At 41.2% G+C, this 23879-nt stretch overlaps 1 protein-coding gene across 1 annotated transcript; it reads left to right on the top strand.

The window, feature by feature from the left end:
• Positions 1-360: 360 nt before the first annotated feature.
• LOC139424080 (metalloproteinase inhibitor 2-like) lies at positions 361-4802 on the top strand. Its single transcript, XM_071175775.1, has 5 exons — positions 361-616; positions 2667-2737; positions 3556-3658; positions 4230-4354; positions 4501-4802. The coding sequence occupies exons 1-5, from the start codon at positions 487-489 to the stop codon at positions 4672-4674; spliced, it is 603 nt and encodes a 200-aa protein (XP_071031876.1). The 5' UTR covers positions 361-486; the 3' UTR covers positions 4675-4802.
• Positions 4803-23879: the final 19077 nt, after the last annotated feature.

Genomic DNA, 23879 nt, shown 5'->3' with positions numbered 1-23879 from the left:
GATTCACGTCGAGGTCCAGAGTTGAGTTTGAGGGGTTTAGGGCAAGTGAACTGACCTGAGCAGTAGGGCAAGTTGAGCCTGCTTTAAAGTTGCCCCAGGTGTTTAAGAAAAGGAATTCAAACAGGCATATCCTAAAATGGATATTTCTGGTTCATCACCATTGTTTAGGCGAAAGAGATAATTTATGGCAACCGGGCAAATTGAGCCTGCTCTGAGATTGTCCCTTTTAAGGAGGGCATTTTTTTCCAATGGAGTTGCTTTGGTTCTGGATTAATAGACTTATCAGCCTACCACTGGCTTGGTTCTGACTGTGGGAGGAGCTCACAGCCTGCAATAAAACGGGCTGATTACATCGAATGAAAACAGAGTTCTAGGTGTTAGTCTGTCTGGGAACATCTTTGCATGTTCTAGTGTAGTTTACAATACAACAGTTCTTTAGCTCCTCGAGTAAACATTTTATCTTACGCTATAGATATATTTTCCAAGATGACTTGGTCTGTAAGCAGTTGTTTCATCACTCTGGTCGTTTTGTTCCTTTGGCGGATCGAAGACATTGCAGAAGCTTGCAGATGCGCTCCTGTGCATCTTCAACAGGCTTTTTGCAACGCAGACGTCGGTAAGGCAATTTTGGCAATATTTCTGACATCTCAGGTTCTCAACTCCGGTCCTCGAGTTACTCAAACGGTACACATTTTTATTGTAGCCCTGGACAAGAACACATGATTCAACAATCATCAGGCCCTCAATGAGTTGAATCAAGTGTTTTTGTCTGGGGATATAACAACGTTCTGTTTGGTATACTCGAACGCTGGAGTTGGCGAACACTGGGCTACTACACTATCAATGCGCAACATGCAAACGTTAAATTCTGTGGATTTAATAATTACCATGACATGATCATTGTATTTACATAAGTAGGGAACAGTAAGATGGGCTACAGCCAAGGCTCTCCAACCCTCTTCCTGGAGAGCTGCCATCCTGTAGGTTTTTGATCCCACCCTAATTTGCACACCTGATTCTAGTAATTAGCCGGTTGATGAACTGAATCAGGTTCGTTACAACTAGGTTTGGATTGAGAACCTGCAGGAGGGTAGCTCTCCAGGAACAGGGTTTGAGAGCCCTGGCTGTAGCACTGGCTGTGACTCCTGCTACACCAAGTGTTATATTTGCCTCTAGGCCTACACATTATGCCTACAGTTGAATGCTAAATTATATACACCAAACAAGTTAATACTCTTTCTACATTTAACCCAAGGCACTCAGTTGTAGTGTAGACTTATTTATATCGAATAGTGGTAGGCTACAGATGCCGTGACTTAATTTGAGCCAGTTTCTCACCGGGAACTTAGTCCTTCAGCAATGTGTATTGTTATGTGGCGTAATATATATTTTTCATTTGTGCAAAGCAAGTCTGGCATTTAAGTGAACTTTTTAGGTGGCTTTTTAAACCTTGAATAAATAAGTTTGCAGTTTATGCAATGGGATTAAATTAAGATTTGGCCACTGTATATCACTTACCTTGGACAGTTAATTTCTTTCATGTGCTCCTTAAAAGGAATGTTTTCAACCTGAATTGTACTTGACTTAAGGGCACACTTTTCTCTGCACAGCTGTGGTGCCATCTTGAGGTCTGAAACATCTGCCAAATGTGGCTTTTGTAGTGTAACGTCCCTTAACTGGTACAGCTGTTAGTAAAAACCTTTTCTACTGTAGTTTCATTAGATCAGGATGTCTGCAGAAAAACTAATGCCAGTGATAAAAGCAACACGTACATCTGTGGTGTACTGGTCCTAATGATAGACAGCTGTGGTGTACTGGTCCTAATGATAGACAGCTGCGGTGTACTGGTCCTAATGATAGACAGCTGTGGTGTACTGGTCCTAATGATAGACAGCTGTGGTGTACTGGTCCTAATGATAGACAGCTGGTGTACTGGTCCTAATGATAGACAGCTGTGGTGTACTGGTCCTAATGATAGACAGCTGTGGTGTACTGGTCCTAATGATAGACAGCTGTGGTGTACTGGTCCTAATGATAGACAGCTGTGGTGTACTGGTCCTAATGATAGACAGCTGTGGTGTACTGGTCCTAATGATAGACAGCTGTGGTGTACTGGTCCTAATGATAGACAGCTGTGGTGTACTGGTCCTAATGATAGACAGCTGTGGTGTACTGGTCCTAATGATAGACAGCTGTGGAATAGAGGGAACTTAACCTTACAGGAGTAGTTCATCTGTTTGGCAAGGATGAATCATTTGAATATCTTCTGAATCAGACTGAAGTGAAGAGGTTGTCGCTGTCAGCACCTTCTACCCAGACAGGTGGGCGGAGGAGGAGCTGGTGTCATAAGGTCTGTGCCTCAGTCTTCCTACCAGCACCTGGTTGGCACCTGAACATCTGCAGACCAGGCGGGGTTTAGTTAAACTAGGCATGTTGAATTAAAGGCAGACGACTAGAGCTAGGAATCTAGGACCTGGAGGGATAATGGACTTGTCTGTTGAGCCCAAACAGGGTGAACTTATGCACAACATTTTTAAGACTGTAATATCTTGTCTGTGACGTGTTCTGTTGTCTTAGATCTCATAACGCCCTTAAACCATCGGTGTCTAACTGACCATTGAAAGGAAAATGGGGCTTGTCAGTTAAACCACGTTTCTCTCTTCCAGTGATCAGGGCAAAGGTGGTTGGTGTGGAAGTTGTGTCTGGTAACACCAAGTATGACGTCAAACAGATCGAGGTATGATCAGCCTTTTTATCAAGTGGTTGTTCCTTCCTGCACTGACACATTGAAGCCCCCTGAACCCCAGTCTGACAGATGGCCCCAGTTCTCTCCTTTCCCCTTCAGTGTTTGCAGATCTGGGTTGGCATAAACAGTGCAGTTGTGGAGCTTCCACCATATAAAAAGGAGCTTCAGTTGCTGGAAAGCACATTATTCAGTTGCTGTTCCTACCAGTCCTAGACTATGGTGACATCATGCACTGCACTTTATTACTGGTGATGGGGGGGGGGGGGGGGGGGTTTGGTACTCATCCCTGCATTCTCTACCAGGAAGTTGGCTGGCTCTTTGTTACTTTAGTTGATAAATTGCCAGATGTTCTTTTATAAAGCCCTTTTACTAACTCACTGTACCTAACATTATTACAGACCTTTAGACATTATAGTTAGTCTCTCAGATCAGGGGTGTTTAACTCTGGATATTCCATTGGGCTCTCCTGAGTTGGATGAATCTGCTTGAAATATTTTTGGGGAACGATCTTAAATGTTCTAAATGTGACTTGTAGTTGCCTTTAGGGCGACTCAGAATTGTTTTGGACTCTTCTGCTAACATTTTGTGTTTCTGGAGTTTGGGCTTCTGTAAAAAAAATACCTTGGTCTCTGTATGACACCCTGATAAAAATGAAGGTTAGATTAAGCAATATTTTTTGATCTGCAAACATCCGGATGGGGTATAGGGAGGGAATTAGGATAGACATAGTGCCTGAGAGCTGTAGTCAGTTAGGTTAAACTGTATATTTAGATTGACAGATCCTTCGTTCTCTCCTTGTGATTGGCTAGATGTTCAAAGGTCCTGACCGTGTTATCCACGCCATCTTCACTTCATCCTCCTCAGCCTCGTGTGGTGTGACCCTGGAAATCAACAAGGAGTATCTCTTCACAGGTGTGGTTCTCACTGTTACCCAAGTTCATTGTTATCACTGGTTAACCTGCTCAGCCTATGCTTGCAGCATCATGGCCTATTCTGAACTATTGACTTCATCTTGTACAAGTCAAGTGCTTCAGAAAATACTTTTTTAATTTAAAGTTTATTTAACTAGGCAAGTCAGTTAAACATTCTTGTTTGCAATGACGGCCAAACCCTGACGCCGCTGGGCCACTTGTGTGCCGCCCTATGGGTCTCCCAATCACGGCCAGATGTGATACAGTCTGGCTCTTCCAGTTACACTTTATAATACCTAATGTTAAGAATTTAAATGTTTAATGCTTATAAATGTTAACAACTAATGCATCACTTATTTATTATGCTAAATTCTAGTGTTCCAGGCTGCATCAATATGTCTTCCTGCTCCAGGGTAAAGTTACCCCCAGGGACAGATCTAGGATCTGTTTCACCCTCCCCAATTCTAATCTTAACCATTTGTGGGGGAAAGAAGGGGAAACTTATCCAATATCAGCATCTGGGGGTTAACTTTTACCCCACAGGTTGTTGACTCGCTGTCGTCTGTCTTCAGGCAGCCTAAATACTGATGGGAGGATGCATATAGTCACGTGTGACTTTATTCAGTACTGGGACGACTTGAATGGCACACAAAAGAAGAGCTTGACTCAACGCTACCGAACCGGCTGTGCTTGCACGGTGTGTGACAGGAATTATAGTAAAATTACTTTACACCACTTGTTAAATTTTTACTTTGTCACATTGGCTAAACACAAGAGCTATAGTATTGGGGTAATGATCAGTTGGTGATCTGGGTCTTTCTCTCTCCCTGCTCTGAGCTACAGATCATCCGCTGCTCTTCCCTCCCCTGTCCCGTCAGCGCCCCAGATGAGTGCCTTTGGACAGACTGGTTGTTGAACGATGGCCAAAGCGGACCCCAGGCCAAGTACTCTGCCTGTCTCATGAATTTTGATGGGTCCTGTGCCTGGTACAGGGGGATGACTCCATCCAAGAAGTAGTTCCTGGATATTGACTACTCCATAGTAACTCCACAGGCCTTCCACTCACTGCTCAGTTGCTAAATATGCCTGCAATTTAAAAACTGGTCACTTGTGCAATAAAAATAAACTACTCCTCAAATATAGTGCTCCAAGTATTAATTTGTGTCATTCATCAGTTTAAGCTGGAACCAAAGGTGTTATTGAAACTCAAGTGTCTGTTTCTGACTAGAACATTTTTCCTGAAATGCCATCCTAAAGCCTGTGTTGTGTTCAGCTGGACACAATATTGTAGAATAAATGTTTTTTACATGGTCTTCCTTGACAAAGAACTGCAGGTGTGGTTCCCTTCTGCACGTTGAATGCATTTGAATGAAATTGCTGAGAACACTCACACTTGCTGACAAAGATGACGTTTTCAGAACCTTGATTCTTAGGTTGTCACTTAGAATTTGTTCTTAAATTGTTCAATATTGTCTCGACTCACTACCCCCCTGGGCAATGTATTCAACACTTGTTGCATCAAAGTGAAACTAATTTTGGATTTGAGTAGTTCAATCCTTTATTTGATATCTAGACATTGAACTGACATCTGTGCTGAGTGGGTAGACTATGGATAACCATTCAGAATATTTTTCTAAGCTATGTAATGTATTTAACTAGGTGCGCCAGTAAGAACAAATACTTAATTGCAATGACGGTGTAACCTGGACAATGCTGGGCCATCAAACCGGGGTCTGTAGTGACGCCTCTAGCACAGATGTAGTGCCTTTAGATCGCTGCGCCACCCGGGAGCCCCCAATGCAGGCATGTTCACCTCCTTTTCAGCACCAATTGGTAATATGCAAATACTCACTTGTATATTTAAAATTTCTAATAGGAAACTGGTTTAGACTATTGGTGAAATAAAAATACTGTTCCGGATTGACTGACCATGTCTAAAAGTAATGGACTATCGTTTCTCTTATTTGAGCTGTTCTTGCAATAATATGGACTCTTTTACCAAATATATTTTTTCTGTGTACCACCCTTGTCACAACTGATTGGCTCAAACACATTGAGACATTCCACAAATTTAAGGCGCACCTGTTAATTGAAATATATGAAGCTGGTTGAGAGAATGAAAAGCTGTCATCAAGGCAAAGGGTGGCTACTTTGAAGAATCTCATAAAATATATTTGTTTAATGCTTTTTTTTTGGTTACATGATTCCATATTTGCTATTTCATAGTCTGTCTTCTCAAATATTCTACAATGTAGAAAATAGTAAAAATAAAGAAACCCTGGAATTAGTAAGTGTCAACTTTTGACTGGTACTGTACATCTGTCCAATTGAAAGATAGCCAGCTATATGTTAAGTCAAAATTGTCCAAACCGAAACTCACAACTGCAACAATTGACACCATGGAGATAGTAGATATATATATGCTGAGTATACCCAACATTAGGAACACCTTCTTAATTTTGATTTCCACACCCCTTTTTTGCCCTCAGAACAGCCTAAATTCATGTGGGCATGGACTCTACTAGGCGTCAAAAGCGTTCCACAGGGATGCTGGCCCATGTTTACTCCAATGCTTCCCACAGTTGTGTCAAGTTGGCTGGGTGTCTTGGGTGGTGGACCATTCTTGATGCACACAGGAAACTGTTGAGCATTAAAAACCCAGGAGTGTTGCAGTTCTTGACACAAACCGGTGCGCCTGGCACCCACTACCATACCCAGTGGAGAGTATTGAGATGCATAGACAGCAGGGGGGATTCTAACCCTCCAAGAGCCCAAACATTGAAATGTATTTGGCCAAAACATAGAAATCTATAATGTGCCATACAGTACTGGAATATACTGTACTGTGCTCTACTTTAGTGTACTGTATTTTTGCATACTGCAACTCTGATGCACATGGGAATATCTTTGGTTTGTCTCTGACATTCAGAAGCTGAGCTACGACCTGAAGTCGAAGAATCGAAGAAATTGGATGTTGCTTGGGAAGTATGCCACTTCCACATTCAGTCAGAACTAGCAAAATCTGAAATATCCAACTTGCTAATTCGTTGAACGCGGCACGTGATTAACTACAACCAGATAGCAAGTCAATGTCAGTTTCCTAGTTCTGACTAGCATGTGAACACGGCATCAATCTTCTACAATGTGTGACTATGTTGCTATCAATTGATCTGTTCACTTTGCCTAATAAAATACAGTATGTATGATTCAGATAAATGACCATAAAACATATTTGGGGAAATCGGGTCGAGAATTTATTTTCCCATATCCATCATCATTATTAAATAGCCTATCTAAAATATGTTAGGAGTCTTGTTAAACTATGTCGAAATGCAGGAAATAAGCTTCAAAACAACATTTTCCTAGGTCCCTCAAATTGAACAAAATCATGCTGGTGTTGTAATTAATATAGGCTATCTCAATATGTGAAAAGGCAGACCCTGGGGAATAAACCCCAGCTCTACTGTACTGTACCCTACACTGCTGTACCCTACTCTACTGTAGCCTACTCTACTGTACCCTATTCTACTGTACTGTACGGTACCCTACTGTACTCTACACTGCTGTACCCTACTCTACTGTAGCCTACTCTACTCTACTGAACCCTATTGTACTGTACTGTACCCTACTGTACTCTACACTGCTGTACTGTACTCTACACTGCTGTACCCTGCTCTACTCTACTGTAGCCTACTGTACTGTACTGAACCCTATTCTACTGTACCCTACTGTACTCGACTCTGCGGTACTGTACCCTACTGTACTCGACTCTGCGGTACTGTACTCTACTCTACTGTACTCTATTGTACCGTACCCTACTGCAACAAACATTAAGGATGTATGGAAGGATGCGACTGGAAGGATGTATGTAACATTGTGTGGCTATAATCAGCCCTGGGAGGACTTGAGTGCCGCGCAAAAGAAGAGCTTGACTTGCCGTTACCAAAGAGGCTGCAATTGCAAGGTGTGTGTGTGTGACCAATATACTGTACACCTTATACTTTACAGGCCATTTGCTTTGATATTTAAAGATGCCTGCAATTAATTTAATAAAAATATTATGATTTATATTAAATAAAAGTGCTTACTGGTCACTTCTAAAAATGCAATAAAATAAACTACAAATTAATTATAGTGCTCCAAGTGTTCATTTCTTCTGCCGCTCATTTGTTACAAGTTTTTTAAACAAACAAAAGGTGTTATTGAAACCCAGAATGGTTCTGTGTTGTTGGCCCATGTGGTTGTTTCTAAATAGAACAGTTCCTGAAAAATGCCATCCTAAATCCTGGGGTGTGTTCAACAGCGCACAATGTAGAAAGTTCAGATGAATAACAAACTGTCTTCTCTGACAGGAAGAAAGGAATCATGTAGGCTCTAATGGCATTTCTATCAGCAACGTTCAACATTTGTCTACTGATTGTGGCCCTTTAGTAGTTTGGGTCTAAACCAGGGCTTTAGCTATGTAATGACATTGACCAAATTAAACCACTTTGATTCTTTCTTCCTTGCTTTATAAGAGAACATTATTCTTGGTGTATATTCTTCAGTGGATGAATATTCTGTTCATTCTTATGCACAATGGTATGTTCCTGTGCTAATAGAATTAGGAAACTGAGGATGTCTTGCAAACTGGTTGTTATACAATTGCCATATTCAGCCAGTTGGATTATTATTTGATTAGCACAGGAGTGGTAAAAGTGCCACACTGACTGACATCACTGGGTTGAATTCACTATAACTGCTTTATTCAATTGAATGGCTTCTCTGCTTATCTTACTACGGACAAAAATATTAAATTTCTCTGCAACGTAGATGGTAGACCTGGTTGATTTGGTTCACAGTGCAGGTTAGCGCTTCTCGTCAATCTTGTACTGAAGTCCACATTGCAGATGGGCACAGGCATAAAATCAGATTTTAAACTTCACTTTCACCACACTGCTAACCTTAAATTTCCGCAAATTTCCTTAATGAATTGTTATAATTTTGACTGTGCAGCTGGCCGAAGGGGAAATCGCCCAGGTCTGCCTCCAGGACAAGACTCATGACAAACATCAACCTGTTCAGTGTAATGTTTACAGTGGGTATTCATTCACCACCCCTTGGAGTTTTTTCTTTTTTTTTTAGCGGGATTGAAATCGATTTAGAAAAAAATAGGGATCCCCCCCCAAAAAAATACAGACAAATTAATAAAAAATAGGGATCCCCCCCAAAAAAAATACAGACAAATTAATAAAAAATAGGGATCCCCCCCAAAAATACAGACAAATGAATAAAAAATAGGGATCCCCCCAAAAATACAGACAAATTAACAATAAATAGGGATCCCCCCCAAAATACAGACAAATGAACAAAAAATAGGGATCCCCCCCCAAAAAATCCAGATAAATGAATTAAAAAATAGGGATCCCCCCCAAACACTACAGACAAATGAACAAAAAATAGGGATCCCCCCCAAACACTACAGACAAATGAACAAAAAATAGGGACCCCCCCAAACACTACAGACAAATGAACACAAAATAGGGACCCCCCCAAACACTACAGACAAATGAACAAAAACTAGTTGTAAAGTATTAACTGCCTTTAGGCCTAAATTAGGTTAAGGGAAAGCATTTGGCTTAAATCACATAAATGACATGGACTGAAATAGTGGTTTACATGATTTTTGAGTGACTACCCTTCCTCTGTTCCTTATACATCTGCAAGGTTCCTCAAAGACCAGGGAGCATTTTGAAAGGCTTATAAAGAAGGGCAGTGATTGGTAGATGGGTAACAAAGTTAACAATTATGCTGTGGATTATGTATAACACCACCCAGACATAAAAGATAGTCGTCTTTCTGAACTGAGTTTTAGGACAGGAAGGAAACTGCTCACGGGTGTCACCACAAGGCCAATGGGGATATTAAAATGACTACGGACTTCAATGGCTGTGATGGGAGAAAACTGAGGATGGATCAACATCGTAGTGAATCTACAATAATGACCTAAATGACAGTGAAAATAAAAACATTCCAAAACATGCAACAAGGCACCAAAGTAATACTGCAAAAACCATATTGAATGATACACGTTTTGGTTTAAATGCAAAGCATTAAGTTGGGGCAAATCCAACAACATATCACTGAGTAACTGCCTCCTTATTTTCAAGCATGGTGGTGGCTGCATCATGGTATGTGTATCCTTGACCTTGGCAAAGACTGGGGAGTTTTTCAGGATAAAAAGATACAGGATGGAGCTAATCACAGGTAAAATCCTAAAGAAAAACCTGCTTCAGTCTGCTTACACCAGACACTGGGAGAGGAATGCACCTTTCAGAAATACAATAATCTATCAGTTTTGACTGAAATGTCCTTGAAAATTGCTGTCTAGCAAATATTGGGCAAATATTGCCCAATCTAGGTGTGCAAAGCTCTTAGAGACTTAGGGATCTATTCAATCAGATCCTCTTTAGCCACCATCCGCATAGCAGTTGTTTTGGCGGTGTCTGAGGTGGAACCGTGTTAGAGCTGTCAAATCCACAAGTGGCTCCTGGAATTATAGCTAAAACAGATATGGCCGTTGACTGCACGGAGTTGCATTAAGAGAAAACCCTGTAATCTTGTTTAAAAGTTTCAACCACCCCAAAATATCTCACTATAAAGAACACGTAGCCTATAAAACACTATATTACTACCATTACTACTGCCATCACTACCAATACTACTACTACTACTTCACAATAAGTACTACTTCACAATAAATACTTCTAGACTAGCAAGCATACCACATTTACTTAAGTAAATGTACTTTTCTAGTTGTTTTAATACATTTCATAGGTGTTCTGATTAGACAAACTCTGTTCTCATTATGGCCCATATAAAACCGTTTTGCAACTGATTAATCACTGTCTTTCCCTACTCAGAGATTGATAAGGTCTGAAAGGGACATCCCCATTGGCCAAGCCTGCAGTCTTTATTGGTTAACTGATGATTTTGGTAACTTGCCTGAAAAAGGGAAAACTGTGGTTTACACACAGAAATGCCAGAACTCTTTGGTCTCTTAATTAAACAACAGGAAAGAAGCTGAAAAATCTAGTTTTCTGACAATGTGTAGCACTACCTAGCATGCTTGCTAGCTTGTTATCACCCACATGAGGGCGAAGCTGGTGTGGTTAGGCTGGTTAGTTATCGCTAAATAGTGTATCTCGGCCGGAGTAATAGGATAAATGTGTCTCTGCTCGCCCTGACTAAAAGTTACACTTCCAGTGTAGCAGGCTTAAAAATATATATTTTGTGACGCCCCTGGAATTCTTTGCAGTTTGGTTGATTTCTGTTAAAAATTCCCTGCCTAATGGGACAACAACAGAGCAGGCTCAACTTGCCTAGCTGCCATAATGGACATAAATTGTCCATCTTTCACTTAAAAAATGGGTAGAAACCAGAAAGATCAGTTTTTTTTTACTGGAATTCCTTACAATTTTGTGGTTTTCTGTAGAAGAAAACACTTGGGTCAACTCTAACCCTGTAAGCCTTAGAGTCCCTGCATCAGCTCTTGGACCAACAGGCTCTGAGACAGCTTCTACCCCCAAGTCATAAAACTGCCTAATAGGCATAAGACGACTAAATAGTCAATTAATTGGTGACTCGGACTACATGCATTGACCCTATCTTACAATGACTATATTCACACCCACACGACTCCAAATAAATACACAGTACATACTGTACACGCACTCTGAACGTACACTCTTACACAAAACCCACACCTGTTGACATACACTACACACACACACTTTTACACATCCTATACTGCTGCTACTCTGCTCTATATTTATCTATTATTATTATCTATCCTGATGCCTTGTCACATTACCCTGCCTTCATGTACATATCTACCTTAAATACCTTATTATTATCTATCCTGATGCCTAGTCACATTACCCTGCCTTCATGTACATATCTACCTCAAATACCTTATTATTATCTATCCTGATGCCTTGTCACATTACCCTGCCTTCATGTACATATCTACCTCAAATACCTTATTATTATCTATCCTGATGCCTTGTCACATTACCCTGCCTTCATGTACATATCTACCTCAAATACCTTATTATTATCTATCCTGATGCCTAGTCACATTACCCTGCCTTCATGTACATATCTACCTCAAATACCTTATTATTATCTATCATGATGCCTTGTCACATTACCCTGCCTTCATGTACATATCTACCTCAACTACCTTATTATTATCTATCCTGATGCCTTGTCACATTACCCTGCCTTCATGTACATATCTACCTCAAATACCTTATTATTATCTATCCTGATGCCTAGTCACATTACCCTGCCTTCATGTACATATCTACCTCAAATACCTTATTATTATCCATCCTGATGCCTAGTCACATTACCCTGCCTTCATGTACATATCTACCTCAAATACCTTATTATTATCTATCCTGATGCCTTGTCACATTACCCTGTCTTCATGTATGTACATAAATACCTTGTACCTCTGCACATTGATCTGGTACTAGTACCCCTGTATATAGCTCCATTCTTGTGTATTTTATTCCTTTTGTGTTATTATTTTCATAATAATTGTTTTACTCTGTTTTGTTGGGAAGGGCTCGTAATCAAGCATTTCACAGTAAAGTTGATCCCCGTTGTATTCAGCTCATGTGACGAATAACATTTGATTTGACTTGAAATTAATAGGAGTGTCTGACGCTCGGCAAAAGTATTTAGTATTTAGAGTATTCAGCAGCTTCCTGGGATCCAAACAGGAACAAAACAATTACATCACAACAAAACAACAGCCTACATCATAAATAAACCAATACATCATACAATAAATTACTACGTTATTACTCTAATATTACACGTTTACAATATATAATGTACAATACTACAATCTTAGTGTGTGTGTGTGTGAGAGAGAGTGTGTGTGTGTGTGTCTGTGCACGTGTGTCCTCACAGCACATCAATACCTCTCACAAAGACAAGTTGTGATGCAGTCAATCTCTCCTCTACTAGATTGACATGCACGTTATTGATATTAGCCCTTTGTGTACATTTAAGGGGGAAGGGCACTCAAAATGTATGGCACTGAAACAAATGAATGATGATTGGCTGAAATTAATTGATAATAATAAGATTGTGGGAGCTGTTTTGGTTGAACAGTGCAGCTTATTACATTATCAATTAGTCTGGTGTTATAAAAAACATATGTGTTATGTCTTTACATTATCTGCCATATCGTGGATTGAGAGTTAGCTGTCTAATAGAACACAGCCTGTTCTTTAATGGATGCCTCTCTAACATAAACCATGTAGAACTAAACATCATCTAAAACCCTAAACTTAATCTAAATACCTGAACCTCATCTAAAACCCTAAACCTCAACAAAAACCCTGAAACCTCATCTAAATACCTGAACCTCATCTAAAACCCTAAACCTCATCTAAATCTTGTCATGAATAATGTGGTAATTGAGCAAGTTGAGGAGTCTAAACTGTGTGGTGTAATCATAGATTGAAATCTGAAATGGTCAAAACATATTGATGCAACAGTAGCTAGATGGGGAGAGGTCTGACCTTGATAAAGGGGTGCTCTGCTTTCTTGATATCACATCAACAAAACACGTCCTACAGGCCCTAGTTTTATCACACCTGGACTACTGCCCAGTGATATGCTCAAGTACCACAAAGAAGGACATAGGCAAATTACAGTTGGCCCAGAACAATGCAGTATGGCTGGCCCTTACCTTCCCTAAAGGAGCATCTTGGTTTCAAGGTCCTAGCTTTGAGAAAATAATCATCGTGAGGTATCAGTCAGTCACATGCAGGAACCACTGTTAACAAGAGATAATGAATGTCAATCATGCTTATATGACTTGTTTGTGTAGCATTATATAAGGACTGAAAGGTAATGCCTTAGTTTTCATCAAGCTTGGATTGAGTTTGTGAACCTCTCCGGCTGTGATAATAAAGAGTGATTCCTAAAATTGACTTCAAGTGTCCCTTCAATTTCCTCCACAATCTTGGCATCAGTGAAGGTCTGTGAGGGAACACTGGTGGCGCATTCCGTGTGACAGCGTGAGGGAGATTCCTGTCTGACCAAAGACGACCTGGACCCGCCCAGACCCGACTTTTACTGAAAGGTGCCCGGGGGAAGATACCTGATCCAGCAAACATCTGAGGGACACGTCTACTGAATTTCAGTAAGTCAACTGTCACGCCCTGACCATAGAGAGCTGTTTATTCTCTATATTGGTTGGGACGTGACAGTGACTAGGGTGTGTTATCTAGGTGATTAATGATCAATGTTGGCCTGGTATGGTTCTAAATCAGAGGCAGGTGTTTATCTGTCTCTGATTGGGGATCATATTTAGGCAGCCATTTCCCCATTGTGCTTTGTGGGATCTTTTCTAGGTATAGTTGCCTGTGAGCTCTACTTTGAGCTTCACGTTTAGTTTTTTTCGCTTTATTGTTTTTTCCTTTGAGTTTCTCTTCCAAATAAAAAGGATGGAAACATACCACGCTGCATCTTGTTCCTCTCCTTATAACGATCGCGACAGAAGATCCCAAAAACAACGGACCAAGCAGCGTGCCCAGGAGGAAAGCCAGCAGTGGAGGACATCGTGGAAGTGGGACGAGATTATGGCACGAGACAGAAGCCTGCCATGGAAGCAGGCGGAGGCAGCGAGGGAACAACAACGACAACACCGGGGTTCGCATCCACAGCGGAAGCCCGAGAGACAGCCCCCAAAAAATTGGTGGGGGCACACGGAGTGGTCGGTGACGCTGAGGGGTGAGTCAGAGACCGAGGAGGAATATTGGGACAGATTGAGCGAGGAGTGGGCGGTGAAAGTTGAGGGGAGTGAACCAGAAACTGTCAGTGAGTTGAGGGAGAATGTGGAGGAGAGAGAAATGAGAGTTATTGAATTGGAGGATGCAAGACATTTGCCCTAAGGAGCGTGTTATCGATTTAAAGCCACCTGAGTCAGCTCTCTGTACTCATCCTGAGAAGTGTGTTGAAGTTCTGGTACAAGTGATGCTGGCTATACGCACCAGGTCTCCACTACGCCTTCCCAGCCTAGTACGTCCTGTGCCAACTCCCCGTACTCGTCCTGAGAAGTGTGTTAAAGTTCCGGTACAATTGATGCCGGCTATACGCGCCAGGTCTCCAGTGCGCCTTCAAAGCCCAGTACATCCTGTATCAACTCCTCGTACTCACCGTGTGAAGAGTGTCATCGTTCCGGTAGAATGTGTGCCAGTTCTACGCACTGTATCTCCAGTGCGCCTCCACAGCCCGGTACGTTCTGTTCCTGCTTCTCGCACTCTCCCTCAAGTGTGCCTTCCCAGTCAGGTATGTCCTGTACCTGCTCCTCGCAATTGCCCTGAGGTGCGTATCACCAGCCCGGTGCCACCTGTACCGGTCCCACGCATCAGACCTCCAGTGCGCCTCCACAGTCCAGTACGTCCTGTGACTCCTCCCCGCACTCGCTCTGAGGTGCGTGTCAACAGCCCGGTGCCACCTGTACCGGCCCCACACATCAGGCCTCCAGTGTGCCTCCACAGTCCAGTACGTCCTGTGCCTCCTCCCCGCACTCGCCCTGAGTTGCATGTCACCAGCCCGGTGCCACCTGTACCGGCCCCACGCATCAGGCCTCCAGTGCGCCTCCACAGTACAGAGCTTCCGGCGACAGTTCCCAGTCCAGAGCTTCCGGTGACGTTTCACAGTCCGGAACCCCCGGCGACGTTTCACAGTCCGGAACCTCCTGAGACGGCCCACGGTCCGGAACCTCCTGAGACGGCCCGCGGTCCGGAACCTCCTGAGACGGTCCACGTTCTGGAACCTCCTGAGACGGTCAAAGGTCTGGAACCACCCAGAGACGGTCAGCAGTCCTGAGCCTCTAGCGACGGTCTGCGGTCCAGAGCCTCCAGTGACGGTCTGCGGTCCAGAGCCTCCACTCTCCCACTGGGTGAAGGCGTCTTTGCTGAACCTGGCAGGTGGACCTGGGCACTGTTTGATCCCAGGTGATCTCGTGGTGGTCAAAGACTTCAGGAGAAAGAGTTGTCAGGACCCCTGTGGGAGGGTCGTACCAAGTTCTTCTAACCACACCCACTGCGGTGAAGGTGAGAGAGATGCCTGGATCCACAAGTCACACTGCAGATGATCCAGGAGAAGATGGGGCCTCGCCAGTTACGGTGGTGCAGTGTGGCCCCCTGCATTAGCACAGGAGTGCTAATTAGTACAACGGTACAAGTTCTGTATCATCGCCAACCGGCATGAAGGCAGTCAAATTAGACTTCTCCAAGCACTGATGCTGCTGATGGTCATTAGTAGACTACCAAACTTGCTAACTGCCTGGTACTCTGCAATATATTGTCCCTCTAATCACTCTGACATCAATGCAAGTGTAATCGAATGAATGATGCCCAGCTTAAGGCAAGAAACAATGCCTTTTTTTTTGTGGGGGGGGGGGGGGGACTTTTTTGATTCATGGTCGCACACCTCGTGTAGTTGTCACGAACATTATAAGGAGTGGACCAAGATGCAGCATGGTATGTTTCCATCCTTTTAATTAGGAAGAGAAAAACTAAAAGAACAAAAACAATAACGCGCACTAACGAAATGTACCGCTGATACTGGCACCACTGGCAACTATACCTAGACAAGATCCCACAAAGCACAATGGGAAAATGTCTACCTAAATATGATCCCCAATCAGAGACAACGATAAACACCTGCATCTGACTGGGAACCATACTAGGCCAACATAGAAATATAATTAACCTAGATACCAACCCTTAATCATACCCTGAACTAACCAACATAGAGAATAAAAGCTCTCTATGGTCAGGGCGTGACAGTAGTAGCCTAGCACATAAACCTATATGTTTTGATAAGGTTTGTATCACAACTAAAGTGGCCCAAAAATGTCTAAAATTAAGCACATTAATTCGCTTTACAACGAGTGTAGAGCCTAACTGGAATACATACTGTATGCAGCGCGTGAGTTTCAAGATTGGGGAAGATCATTTCACCATAAAAATGCACCTTTATAATAAAAGCTTTAAACGCATAAATGCATTTGTGGTCACTTTTAAGAATTGTGTTTTCCGCTAATTTGCGCTTAAAGCATACTGCCGTGTGCACATTGCTGCACTTATAATGTGAATAACTTATAATGTGAATGTGAACTTATAATGTGAATAAATAGCCTAATAGTTTATCAACATTTAAGCAAAACACTCTGATGTGCTGGGTCAGCCTCATTGCGTAAAAACGTTGTTTTATTTATGCTTGTGGTAGTACTGATTTGGGATCTATATCGCATTCCACAACTGTCCCAGACTATGTTTGGAATATTTATGTCTAGCACAGAATAGAATAGGTAAACTGTTGTACTATGGGGGATAGTAGATTGACAAAGGCTAGTGCTTTTGCTGTTCGTTAGGCCTACTCATCTTGCTGGCTGACGAAAAGTAAATGTGGACAGTTGTTCCAATATCTTCAATATGCACCTCGGAATTGGATAAGGACGTGAACAGTTGCGTCCCCGATGTGTCTGCCTTCGCCTGTATCCTGTGAGAAAGACCCGATCATTTGATGGAGAGCCGTGTGAATGAGAGGTGCTTCAGAGCGGGCAGCATTTAGGGAGAAGGGCTGTAAAAGACATGGATATTTTAGGGTGCATTATGGCCACACAAAGGGGATGCCTCTGGGAAATTTAAGGCATTATCTATAGCTTCTCAAATTGTGAACGAGAGAGTGACGAAGTGTTTACAGCCTGCGCAACAAAACAAAGCAGATCTCATGCCTTTCAAGCGACTTTTTTCAAATCATCATTAGAGTTGCATCATGCAAGCTTACAATGTATTAAAAATCAAAACATATAGCCCAACGTTTGTTGAACAACTGCAGTTTCATTAATACCTCTAAATTAAGTATATAGGAGTACCTATTTCTTTGTTGACCGCTCAAGACAGAATAGCCGCACGTGCGCACTCAAATCGTTTGGAGAAAATATCCTTTCTATTTTATTCAGCTTTGTTAAATTTGATTCTTTATACTATAAAATAATATAAAATAATGCCACGGAATTCTAAGCAAATCTTGTCTGCTAAATGAACTATTGAGCCCACAACCATATGGCATAGCCAGATCAGGACCTGACATAAGGACAACTCAGTATGCTGCACTGTTCTTCTGAAATAGACTAAATTTTCTTAATTTCATGTTACTTTAGACCTATCTAAAATAAATGATGTATTTAATGTGAAGGTGTAGCCTATATTACATGGATGTATTATGCTTTTTCTAATGTAAATGTTCAAAGAGCTGTGGCTTGTAGGCTATATGTGGAAGCCAGGAGATGGTGAATGTGTTCATGTTAATTAAGTTAACTCGTTAACAATGCCCTCCAAACATGGCAACTTTCTCATTATTGTTTTATTTTTAAAAGCAGAACATTGTTTGAGAGTGATCTGTGTGTATTATCAGTAGTGGTTGAGGGTTTCCCTGCAAGAAAGAGTAGAAGGGTCCTAGTTGAAAGTAATAAAGACAATCAGTTGACGTCCAATTTCCTCAGTGTTGACAGTATGTGTTATTAGTGGCTTTCAGATAGCACTCTAATAATGCAATATTTGAGTAATTTGAAGAATCTAAGGTTTCAATACAAGGCCACATGATGAACAGAGAGAGGGATTGAGCCTTGGGACTGATATTAAATGAAAGGCTGCCATCTGGTGTTTAGGGTAAAAGATACACCTGCTTGTGTTAAGAGCTATGGAAACAATGATTAAACATTGAGAGATTTATTTACCTCTGAGTCTACGGATCCCTTGTGTATGTGTGTGTGTGTTTTTAATAGATTCACTCCTGTTGATAGAAGTACAAACTTGCCTGTAGATTTGACCTTCATTATGATGATAGTATTTCCATAAATTAAATTGTGTAATGAAGCATGTGTGTAACTGATTGACTTACTAGAATTAAGGGTTTGAAAGGATAAACTATCTGGTTTTATATGTTGATTTAACTTACTTTAATAGAAGTATTGCGATAGAACCTCATTTGATAGTTTAAGCCATAAATTAATGATTACCTTAAAATGTTACAATCGTTACCACAGAAGTCGTAAAAGGGGGGAGCGTGAGGGAACATTTTATTATCTGCAGAGATAGCCTTGAATTGGACACAGCATTGCTCTCACTCTATCTTGCTTCGTGCAGTTGACTGTGACCTCTTCAGACCAATTGGCAGTACGCCCAGAACATTGCAAACGCAACACAGTACGCCCAGAACCAAAAGGATTATCTCAGTTTCAAGGTCTCAGCTTTGAGAGAAGAAGCCTTGTGAGTTGTCACTCAGTCACATGCAGGAACCACTGTTAATAATAAATCATGTAAATTGTTCTTGTATGACTTGTTTGTGTAACATTACATAAGGACTGAAAGGGAACACCCTTGGCAGAGTTTTCATCAAGCTTGGATTGTGAACCTCTCTGGACATCATAATAAAGAGTGATTCATTTCATATTGACATCAGGTGTCCCTGGTGTTGAATTTCCACCACGCCATGCAAATAAACTGATATCTCTAGCTTAAACAGACAGATTTTGATGGAGATTTGTGTATTATGACAATTAGATTTCCAAGGGGCGTGGTCATCAATTGAAACGTTCTTTAAGGTGTAGGCTGCTACAAAATATGTTCCACACCCGACCAACATGACCTGTGATTTCCGTGAATCTGATTGGTCAAGGAGGTGGCACCACAGGACCCAGAGTGTTGTTTTTTCTCCTGCTCTAGTGATTTCTATTTTACTGAAAACAACAACAATGTAAGTAATTCTAGTAGGCGTAGCCTAAAACAGATATGTCTGGTTCATCCCCATCGTTTAAGTGAAAGACGGACAGTTTATGACATGTATGGCAGCCGGGCATGTTGAGCCTGCTGTGTGGTTGTCCCATTAGGCAGATTATTTTTAAAACTGAAAACACCCGAACTGTAAGTCATTTCAGTAGGAGCTTCGCAAAATATATATTTTTTACCTGTTACACTGGAAGTGTAACTTTTAGTCAGGGCGAGCAGAGCGTGAACCACTTTATCCTGCTACTCCAGCTGAGATACACTATATAGCGGTAACTCACCTAGTCATGCTAGCTTCGCCCTCATGTGGGTGCTAACAAGCATGCTAAGCAGTGTTAGGTATCAACAGCCATTGTCAACCAATCAAGTAGGGGTTGGAAGCTCTGGTGAGGTTCGATTGGTTACGCAAACAATATCACCAAATATTTGCTTGATGATCAGCTTTGCCCAACTTTAGTCCCGCCCTGTTCAGCTCCCTCTCCCATGCTGCATCTCCCAATGGTCCCTGGCCACTCTGCTTCTCACTGCTTTACATTCATTGAAAATGAATGGGAAGCTGTTGTTTCACCATGTGATACAGTCTCTAGTGTATACGACCTGTCAGACGTGAGCTGCACGTTGAAATCTTGAAATCACGCTCTGCAAAAGTTTGTAGTATGTGTCCGATGTAGCAGGCCAGAAAAACAGATTCTCTGCTTCCTCCCTGTTGTTTAATTAAGAGACCGACAAGTTATGGCATTTCTGCGTGTAAACAACTATCGGGTTAGTGACCATAATCTTCAGCAACCATAAGATACTGCTGATTTGGCTGATGGGAAGGTGCCTTTCAGACCTTAAAGTCAATCTCTGTGTGTAGGGTGTGACATAGTGATTAATCAGTTGCAGAATGGTTTTATATGGGCTATGGTGGCCTTTTCTAATCAGGTCACACAGATTTAAACTCCTGGAAAAACTCCTGGCCCTTTAGGGAGAATGAAAACCCTGTCATACTGCAGCAACCTTTCTCATATGAATTATATTTTAAAACTGGAATAACAGGGGAGTTTCCCTTACACAGACACAGAGACAACTGTGAATAGACAATACAACTAACAGGACAGAGTTTGTTTTATGCAGTGTTGCATCATGTAGGCCCAGGGATAGAAATGGCCTGTGTCCAAAATCGTTAAATTCCATCCCTGTGTATTCATACCACTTGACTTATTCCACATTTTGTTGTGTTATAGTCTTAATTCAAAATGTATTACATTTATGTTTTTTCTTCACCCATCTATACAGAATACCCCATAGTGAAAACCCGTTTTTACATAAGTTTTCACACCCCTGAGTCAATATTTTGTAGAAGCAATTTTGGCAGCGATTACAGCTGTGAGTATCTCTGGGTAAGTCTCTAAGAGCTTTCCACACCTGGATTGTACATCATTTACCTATTATTATTTTCAAAATGCTTCAAGCTCTGTCAAATGTGTTGTTGATCATTGCTAGACTATTTTCAAGTTTTGTCAATGATTTTCTAGCAGATTTAAGTCAAAGCTGTAACTCGGCCACTCAGGAACATTCACTGTCTTCTTGGTAAGAAAATCCAGTGTTGATTTGGCCTTGAATTTTAGGCTATTGTCCAGCTGAAAATAAAATGAATCTCCCAGTGTCAGGTGGAAAGCCTGTGCTGTGCTAAATTTAGTTTCTTTTTTTTTATCCCAAAAACTCCTCAGTCCTTAATGATGACAAGCATACCCATAACATGATGCAACCACCATTATGCTTGAACATATGTAGAGTGGTACTCAGTAGTGTATTGTATTGGATTTGCCCCAAATGTAACACTTTGTATTCAGAACAAAAAGTGAATTGCCTTGTAACATTTTTAGAAGAATTACTTTATTGTAAAATGGATGCATGTTTTGGAATATTTTTTATTCTGTACAGGGTTCCTTCTTTTCACTCTGTCAATTAGGTTAGTATTGTGGAGTAACTACAATGTTGACCCATCGTCAGTTTTCTCTTATCACAGCCATTAAGCTCTGTTGCTGTTTTAAAGCCACCACTGGCCTAATAGTGATTAAAGTCACCACTGGCCTAATAGTGATTAAAGTCACCACTGGTCTAATAGTGATTAAAGTCACCACTGGTCTAATAGTGATTAAAGTCACCACTGGTCTAATAGTGATTAAAGCCACCACTGGCCTAATAGTGATTAAAGTCACCACTGGCCTAATAGTGATTAAAGCCACCACTGGCCTAATAGTGATTAAAGCCACCACTGGCCTAATAGTGATTAAAGCCACCACTGGTCTAATAGTGATTAAAGCCTCCACTGGCCTAATAGTGATTAAAGTCACCACTGGTCTAATAGTGATTAAAGTCACCACTGGTCTAATAGTGATTAAAGTCACCACTGGTCTAATAGTGATTAAAGTCACCACTGGTCTAATAGTGATTAAAGTCACCACTGGCCTAATAGTGATTAAAGCCACCACTGGTCTAATAGTGATTAAAGTCACCACTGGCCTAATAGTGATTAAAGTCACCACTGGTCTAATAGTGATTAAAGTAACCACTGGTCTAATAGTGATTAAAGTCACCACTGGCCTAATAGTGAAATCCCTGAGCGGTTTTCTTCCTCTCCGCCAACTGAGTTAGGAAGGATGACTGTATCTTTGTAGTGACTGGGTGTATTTTTTTAAAATTTTTTTTTATTTATTTCACCTTTATTTAACCAGGTAGGCAAGTTGAGAACAAGTTCTCATTTACAACTGCGACCTGGCCAAGATAAAGCAAAGCAGTTCGACAGGTACAACGACACAGAGTTACACATGGAGTAAAACAAACATACAGTCAATAATACAGTATAAACAAGTCTATATACGATGTGAGCAAATGAGGTGAGATAAGGGAGGTAAAGGCAAAAAGGCCATGGTGGCAAAGTAAATACAATATAGCAAGTAAAACACTGGAATGGTAGATTTGCAATGGGAGAATGTGCAAAGTAGAAATAAAAATAATGGGATGCAAAGGAGCAAAATAAATAAATAAATAAAATACAGTAGGGAAAGAGGTAGTTGTTTGGGCTAAATTATAGGTGGGCTATGTACAGGTGCAGTAATCTGTGAGCTGCTCTGACAGTTGGTGCTTAAAGCTAGTGAGGGAGATAAGTGTTTCCAGTTTCAGAGATTTTTGTAGTTCGTTCCAGTCATTGGCAGCAGAGAACTGGAAGGAGAGGCGGCCAAAGAAAGAATTGGTTTTGGGGGTGACTAGAGAGATATACCTGATTGATTGATATTGATACACCACCCAATGTATATTTAATAACTACACCATGCGCAAAGGGATATTCAATGTCTGCTTTTTCTCCCATCTACCAATGGGTGCCCTTCTTTGTCATGCATTGGAAAACCTCCCTGGTCTTTGTGGTTGAATCTGTGTTTGGAATTCACTGTTTGACTGTGGGACCTTACAGATAATTGTATGTGAGGGGTACAGAGATGAGGTAGTCATTCAAAAATCATGTTAAACACTATTATTGTACACAAAGTGAGTCCACACAACTGACTATGTGACTTGTTAAGCACATTTTTACTACTGAACTAATGAGTGCTTGTTTCCTTGGAAATGGGTGTGTTTGAATAGACTCACATTAACAGCTTCATATGACTTAGCATGCTAGCTCCATCCTGGTGGGACAGTGGACTATTTCCATGGATAGAGAACAGAAGATTCAACGACAAAAAATGAATTCCAAAGCAAATGAATTTCCATGTGTCCTGTCTGTGCTTAGAGTTGGAAACAGTCAACCCAAACTAAGCTAGCAGTATTATTAAAAGTCTTATGTGAAACATGTTCTCAGAATGTTATTGAATTATCTTCAAATAACCTATAATTTCTGTTAATAGAACATTAATAAAACTACCCAGGAAAACTTTAGAACCATAGTAAAACATTTTCAGTTTTCACTTCAGCTCTCAGAATGTTTAAAAAACAATACGTTTTACCAGTCAGGAAACTGAGGGCTTTGTTCCCAGAACAGGTGAAGTTTTCACTTCAGCTCTCAGAATGTTTAAAAAACAATATGTTTTACCAGTCAGGAAACTGAGGGCTTGTTCCCAGAACCAATGGGAAACCAAAAACCTGCATTCCCACAACCAAATGTGCTAGTTGGGAGGCTTTCAAACAGCACTTCACACAAACAGATTGTATTTTTGGTGCGCATAGAATGGTATCATGAGTGCATTCAACTGTATGTTCTGTTGCTATTTTTCTTCACAATATGACTCAGATAGGCTCATTCTGTTCAGGACAACCCAGGCTACAGCGGATGTCATCCCTGTGGATTAAAAAAAGAGATCATCAACATTGATA

This window comes from Oncorhynchus clarkii, chromosome 13, assembly GCF_045791955.1.
Source record: "Oncorhynchus clarkii lewisi isolate Uvic-CL-2024 chromosome 13, UVic_Ocla_1.0, whole genome shotgun sequence".
In the NCBI taxonomy this organism is placed as follows: Eukaryota; Metazoa; Chordata; class Actinopteri; order Salmoniformes; family Salmonidae; genus Oncorhynchus; species Oncorhynchus clarkii.
The sequence above is the reverse complement of the archived record's forward strand: the minus strand, read 5'-3'. Positions and strand labels throughout refer to the sequence as shown.